This window comes from Poecilia formosa, unplaced genomic scaffold, assembly GCF_000485575.1.
Source record: "Poecilia formosa unplaced genomic scaffold, Poecilia_formosa-5.1.2 Scaffold307, whole genome shotgun sequence".
Classification (NCBI taxonomy): Eukaryota; Metazoa; Chordata; class Actinopteri; order Cyprinodontiformes; family Poeciliidae; genus Poecilia; species Poecilia formosa.
In genome coordinates this window covers 659,252-667,077 of record NW_006800246.1, presented here as the reverse complement: position 1 = coordinate 667,077, position 7,826 = coordinate 659,252, and the positions used below count along the sequence as shown (strand labels likewise).

The 7,826-nt window shown below is 39.0% G+C and overlaps 1 protein-coding gene across 2 annotated transcripts in view; it reads right to left on the bottom strand.

The window, feature by feature from the left end:
• Positions 1-3,604: 3,604 nt before the first annotated feature.
• LOC103152315 (GDNF family receptor alpha-2-like) overlaps positions 3,605-7,826 on the bottom strand; it is a 117,688-nt gene continuing 113,466 nt past the window's right edge. For both annotated transcript variants that reach the window (XM_007572736.2, XM_016661018.1), the window contains one exon: positions 3,605-6,738. In XM_007572736.2, the coding sequence (XP_007572798.1) occupies positions 6,595-6,738 (144 nt within the window). In that variant the 3' untranslated portion in view covers positions 3,605-6,594. The remainder of the gene's footprint in view (positions 6,739-7,826) is intronic.

Here is a 7,826-nt window from a genome sequence, read left to right as displayed (position 1 = left end):
AGATCATCTTAAAGACTGCAATCTGCCACTGGGTATGTTTTAACACATATTTCATATCAATAAACATAAAGTGCAGACATGACAGCAGTTTTTTCTTTACTTTGGATGTTTTAATGTGAAGTTCTGTGTTATTATTTGCAATATCTCCTTTACCTATCAATATTTTTATTATGAGCTAGATAAAAAGTAAATAAATTCTTGGAAGCTAACAGTCACTTTTTGATCACTTTACACAACACAACACAAACTAAAAATGTTTGCATTGAGATTCTATAACTGTTAATATGTCAGTTGATATTAACAGTCAGGAATGTAATTAAACAATGAGGCAACTTTTGGTCCTGTTTCGTCCACTGGAATAGCAAATGTGTTTCAATGCCATTTTCGGTAGTTGTGTCTGCTGGTATCAATTCGGCAAATTACCAAGAACTTCTCAGTCCACTCTAGTTCCATTAGAATGGAGCAGACTTTTGGATTTGGTGTCAAACAGCAGTATTGAAGATGATATGTCCTTTAGTCAAACATACATGGAGGCTATCAGATTTTTGAATTGGGGTTCTGCACAGAGGTTATTTCCAGTCAATAACTTGTCTGTGGTGCATAAGTTAGTATCCTTATGTTGAACGTCTCTTAAAAACTCGAGTTAACAGTTAATGCAAGCAGAGTAAAACAAAATTGTTCTTCTGTCATGCAAAAGCAGCATGAATTGTGAAAATATCCCAGCATTTTCTAAGAGAACCCAGACTACCACTTATCTGAGGTGCATATACATTCTGAGAGCCTCTTCAGGTTTTTCCGCCATCCTCCCCCTCAAAGCTACTACAGTCTCAGGGTTTTCCTTTGACAGGATTTATCTTTGTATGTATCTTGCAATCTGAAAAACTGTCATATTTTTTCGTGTTCCAGCAACCAGGACAAAAGAGCTAAAGTGCAACTTTGAGGTGTTGGAGCTGTACCCAGGTGGAAGTCTGACTTTAAAAGGAAGTCCAGTTCACTCCAAATTCAATGTGAACAGCTACTGGGAGAGATGCTTTAAGGAGCAGGCAGTGACAGTGATACCAGGAAGATAAGAATAAAATAAACTAATGAAATCTATTCATAGTGCCTTTAAAAAGTATTCACTCCATGTGATGTTTTACCTTTTTTTTTCTTTTACAACTCAGTTACGATTAACATTGTTTGGCTTTTTGACAAAAAAATTTACAAGAAAATCCATTTGCCAGAGAGAACTGATTGCTACAAAATAATAAGTACAAATATTTTGTATTTGCATTGGCTAAAAAAATAGCTTACCACCATCAATATGTGGATGTAGTGTCAGTGGTAAATGGCCAGCATTTGTACAGCATTTTATCAACTCTAGAGGAGCCTAAAGAGTTTCACACTGCTGTCAGTCATTCACACACTGATGGTGGTAAGTTGCTTGATAGTAGCCACTGTCAGTAGGATAGATGGGCTGTCTTGCTCAACAACTGACACAGACGGTGCAGGAATTGAACCAGCAACCCCCCGACTGGAACTCCAACCAATGTTGTCTCAAGTAGTGCTTAAGACTCCTCTGGACTGGGAAAAGCGCTAAAAACATAAAGGTTATTTAGTACTCACAAATATGTCAGATACAATAAGTGATTGCATAAATATTCACCCCTGAAGGTCAGTATTTAGTATTTGTATTAAGTAGATGCATATTTGGCTGAAATCATAGAATGGAGTCAATATAGGATTCAACCATCTGCAGTTTTACTTCATTTTTCCTTACAAAACTGTTCCAGCTCTGCCGGTTGGTGGGGATTGGTTTTCAACAACCTTTTTCAAGTCCAGTCCCAAATTCATTATCAGAGTGTTGGTGTAGCTTCAGCGTTAGGTCTCATCAGACCAAAAAACCTTCCACTTGACCATGGCCTCTAAGCATATTCCTCAGTGTAGTCATGGTGACCTTGTTTCCTCTCTCACCAGTGTTCTTCTTTCACTGCCACTCTGGTTGTGAGGATGATCTGATTTACACATGGACCATATTCCTTTTGTTTCTTGAGGATGATTGTAACTAACATCCCTGTAGTATATTTTTCTATTACTCTGTTTTGCTTGTGATGTCCTTCTGTTTTCAGGAAACTGACGGACCAGAGAACGGATCTTCCAGAGACAGCTGTCTTTATAAAACAATCATTGAGACACAGTCATTGCACTCAGCGGATCTCCATTGCACTCATTTTGAGAACACTAGCACCAATTGACTGGATTTCTGTTGAATTCGGTCAGTAATTTTAAAAGGGTGAATATTTATGCAATCCCTTATTTTATGTTACAAAATTTTATTTAATTATTATTTTACAGAAATACATTTTTACTTTACAATATTTTTGGTCAAAAAAGCTAATAAGTTGATCATAAATAAAAAGGGTAAAAAACATCCAAGGCAGTGAATACTTTTCATGGCCGCCATGTATGTTTGACAGCTGCTTACAGGCCCTCTTGTGCTGCCACAGCTGGAAGGACACAGGCTGCAGTCTGTATGCAGCATGTAAGAAGTTTGTGGTCTGAATTAACACTTCTCTATACTGTACCTTCAGCTTTCCTTATTTCAACAACTGGAAAACTTTGAAAATAAAATTTCATACATTTCCCTCCTTATGAAAATCACATAGAAATGCTGAGCTTAGAAATAACCAATCAATATTAGATAAAGGCAGATAATTTTAGTCTAGACAACTTTCAAATTACCACTAGGGTTTTTTGAACTTTGTATGGGAACAATAAAGGTGAAAGTGAAAGAATCAGCCACTGATTCTTTCACTAAGCTTTGTCAGTCTTAGGGTACATGTTTGAGAAATGGAGGATCAAAATACAACATAGTTCAAAACATAGAAACTGGCTTATCCTCATCACAAAACATGTGGTCAATATGTTTTGTTTTGTCAAGTAAAACATGTAACTGGGAACTAAACATACAGCAGCTTTTTCCACTGTGGGTCATGAAATCTTACAAATAATAAATAATTTAAATTATTGTTATGCACAAACATCACACCGAGTAGTTTAAGAAGAAATTCTGCTGGGGAATACTAGTGTGGATTACCCTATCATTTGCAACTGAAATTTTCAAAAGATATGGCAAGACCAAAAAATGTTGTTGCCATATTCAAGGATCACACAAGTTTTGTAGGATTATCTGTTGGTGAGAAAACAAATGGTTTGACTTTGATTCCTTTATAATGTGAAATATTAGCCCACTGTATGGATAAAGGTAGGGGTGCACCGACAGCAGTTTTCTGGATGATCGCCGATAACTGATCTTTAAAAAGCCTGACCTGACCTGATTTTATTTGTTTGAAATGTTGCTAAATATAACAAGAAAGTTGCTGAGTTGCCAACATTGGGGTGACTATTGTTAACTGCAGACATGCAGACACGACCTGGTGGGCCGGTCTGTCAGTCAAAGCTCTCAGTGGAGAGCAGAAGAGGACAGTGGCTGATTTTTAAACCTTTTCTGAGGTAGATAAGATTGGTCGATCACTGATCTCCCAAAATTAAGGAAATTGGCACCGATAAATGGGCTGGTTGGTAGATCGGTGCACCCCTAGATAAAAGCAATATCAAGCTTTGGTCACGATACAAAATGTAGGTTTATTAGTTCATCAAAATTCCCTCTTTGGAGATCATTCAAATGTCTTCCTAATTTAACAGCAGTGTGGCTAGCTGAGACTTCCACCCTGGAAAAATGTCACTTCACTCAGAACCATCTTTACTTTTAGGTAATAAAAAACAGTAAAGTAAGGCAACACCATAACAACAGAAACTAATCCCTCTCTGAAGGAGGGAACGGCCACCATGACACTGACCTGATGACCAGCCTGTAGCTTCTGCAAAACATAAAAAATACTCCATACAGAGGCCAGAGGTAAAATACACACTCACAAACATACACGTTGAACAGTTTTATGGAAGTAAGACAAAGACAAGAAATGTTCAAAATAACCAGATGTGTTGACTGAACACAGCTGATCACAGAAATTTGAAGAATCTCACCTTATTGATTGCTGTGAAGCGCCAACCCATCTGTGTTTATTCACTCAACACTGAACAGCTGAGGCAATGTGACAGGAAGCTCTGACAGTCAGGAAGGTTTTATTTCATCATCAGCATGTTATTACTTTGTGTGTCTGCTTCTCAGGATTTATTGGCATATGAAACAAACAAACATGAACTGGTGTCAGATGGTGTTTTTAGTTGTGGAGTTTTTCAAATGTATGTATGTATATCAATGCAACTTTTCAGTCTAGTGTTTTGTTCATCATAGGATAAAACCCCCCCGCATCATTTATTAAAGGAAACGTAAGTTGCTTGCTTTGCATTGCACTTGTCCACTTTGCAACAGTCCATCTCAGATGAGTTTGGGCCTGAGGAGCCGGCAGCGTTTACTGTGAAAAACCACAACCAAGTTTTTCTGTTTGCACATCAAACATCTTGTCTTTGTAGTGAATTCAATTGAAATAGGTTGAAATGATTTGAATTGGGTTTGTATAAATGATGCACCAGGTCCTCTCTTTCAGTGTTTAACTTTCAGTGTCTCTCCCAGACTATGCTGTTGGCTGAAACTTTATTTGGACTAACTGTATGCGCTCTATCTCATCCTTCTGACTCAGAACTGATCTGCTTAGCTGTGTTTCTCTCCTGGATGAAGCCACTCATGGATTCTTTACTGCCATTAACTATTTACTTTCTTTAACATACCAAGTACTCCAGGATCAGTGTGTCTGTGTTCTTTGTGTCCCCAGTCGGTTTCATCCTGCTCTCAGTAAAAGTAGACTCTTTTTCTTCTCCTGCTTTCTCCCCAGTCTGTCCTGCTTTTGCTCTCTGTCCTGTGCTGTCTTTTTTGAGCCTCTCTTTTCATATCTTCCCAATTACAAATCATGGATCTCCTCAGCTGATTTCTCAACATAATTAATCAAATTTTCTCCACAAGAAGCCTGGGCACAAGAGAGCCCTCTTGCCCCGATGGGGCACATGCAGCTGCATATACGATGGAGTCCTGGGGGAAGTGGAAGACCGTGTGTCTGTCCATACTGTTGGTCGAGGATGTTGAAGATGTGAACATTATTGGATTTTTGATAATAGAAGAGAGGCCTTTTCTCTGCACTGTCACTACATGCATGCTCTGTATGAGGGATTGCTGCAAAGTCAACAACACAATGCAAGCAAGTGTCTATGGTCGATAAATGCATATGCAGGAGGAGGGATTTCTGCTGGGTTTCCTTTGTTATTCAAACTGGTTGAAAGTTTTCTATCAAACTACGTTGTTTGATAATGAGGATCAATTGGAATTGATGTACTTGACTTGGAATCTCATTGCTTGAATGGTTTGATGAGACGCTTTTTGTTTGCAAAGTGCCTAAAGATGATGTCTGTTTGAGAACTGGTGCAGGTGAAACGACTGCACCACAGAACCCAGTTTAAAACATACGAACTGTGTGCTTTTAAACATTAATGTGCGTACTTGGTTAAAACACTATTTAGACATCAATTTAAAGTAAAAATTTCAAAAACATTTGACTTTAAAGCACTATGAAACTGAATTTTTTATTATGTAGTTCAGTTTTTCTAGCAAAGAATCAACTAACTGCTGTAAATTAAAGTTGAATTTAGACAGAATTTTTAAGCTGTGCATACGCATCATGTTTCAGTTTGTCATTTGATTAAAGTTCCACCTGTTCCTTCATTTATTTGCCTCCATGCACAGATGTGTCAACAATCATCACGGACATTCACACCGACGTACAAACACACACGCACACACACACACACACAAGGCTGAACACTGAGGTGAAGCATACAGTCGTTCACTGGACTTTTTACTTTTCATTTTCCACAGTAAATGAAGTTTGTACAAGATGTAGACCACAAAATGAAGATAAAGACCCACAAATAGCACACTGGTGTACAGCATGAGTGTTTGTGTCCATGTGGGAACCCTGTTTACCCGCTAAGTAGGTCTAAGGGGAAAGTGACAGGATGAATGTAGGTGGGCTTGTGTGATGTTTGTATGTTGTGTAGATTTGTTGCCACTAGGGAGGTCTGAGGGAGGATAAATTGACTTGACAAACCTCATGGAAGGATCTGTCCCAGCTGTCCTTCCCTGTCGTTTCTTTCTCCTCTTTCTGAAGCTGCCAACTCTAACACTTCTGATCAAATTGTGTGTGAGTGTGTGTGCACACAGTCATATGCTTGGTTCCAGTGTTTGTCGGCCCAGCTGTCTCAGATCCAGATGGGCCTGGGGGAGTAAGTCCGAGCACAGAGAACACACACACCGTGAAGACTCAGAGCATTGAAAGTGAAGTCACTGTGAACCAGGGTCTCAAGAGTCTCTCATTTGTGTTTCTGATTCCTCTTTTCTATCACATACAACACGCGAAAGTGCAGCTGCTTCCGTTCTCCCTCCCATGGCCGGTGTGTGACTGTGTTGTGCAGAAGGACCGCTCATCTGGACCAGCTCCAGACACTCTTCAAAAAAAGGCCGTAGTGGATGCTTCGACATCTGTTGCTTGACATTTAGGATTGTGTGTATGTGGTTATGTCTGGATGTGTGCGAGTTCAAATTTATGACATGAAATGTAGAAGTGCTGGCAGAATGGACACACACACAGTCACAGAAATGTGTTGGAGTAGCGGCGCTGATTGCTGGCTGCTGCTTTTAGGTTCCACCGATTCCTGAGAGTCTATTGACCCCTGGGCTAACAAAGTCTGAACAGAGAGAGAAGAAAAAAAGAAGTGTTAGAGGGAAAAATGCCTTTTGCAGGTTTGCTCCTTCCTGGTGATCAAACAGAAAATTCCAAACACCAGATGCTATTTTGTTCAAAATTTGTCCTAAAGTTTGGGTTAGCCTTTTTTTGCTTAGCATTCATTTTCTTTTAGGTAGAGTAAAACAATTAATATTCATTGAGTTTTGATTTGTTTTGTTCTGCTGTGAATTAGCTGGAAGCTTTCAGCATAATAAACTATGGTTCGGAAAGATGATTACTGGCGAAGAGTCACTTTTTCCACCACCAACATTAGTTTATTCTGATGTGACTCATCTCGCTTACCCACATACATAACTGCATAGTCCCTAGAAGCAGGTAAGATGGTAATTGTTTATTCTGGCTGCCAACGCTAGATTCCTGGGAATGCTAAAACTCTGCTCTTGCAGAGAGCAAGAGCAGAGTTTTAGCTCTCATGCAGCTAAAACTACATGCTACAATCGACCTGCTACAATCATGCTACAATCGACCATAGCATGCTCCAAGCACTCATGAATTTGTATTTGTGTGTACATGGAGGGGTTGCTAACTGGCACCACAGTCAATATATTTTTTTTGTTGTTAGCTGAGCAGCTAATTCCAGATCTGACATAACAACGCCACGTCTGTCCTCCATGTTGTGACTCTATACGCATTTTTCCCAGCCATCTTGGTAGTCCATAGTACCATTCAATCTTCTGCTATGACGGTTTAACACATTAACAGAATCAATTGTCAGATGTTATAGAATTCTAATTTAGCAAAAGCTTTTTGAAACATTGTTCTATTAAATAAATTATTTTGCTTTGCAGTATAAACTGATTGAACAACTAGCAAATGATGGGTTTGTTGGCTTTTAAAGCTAATTTCACCTTATTTCCAATTCCTCATATAACGCCTGGTTTCTAAATATACACATTCCAACTGCATTGTCATTTTATTAATTACTAATTTTTCAGTTTTATTCATCCATCCATCCATTTTCTTACACCCTTATTCCATTGTGGTCGGGAGGGGTGCTGATGCCTATATCCACCTGTCAACGGGCAGCTG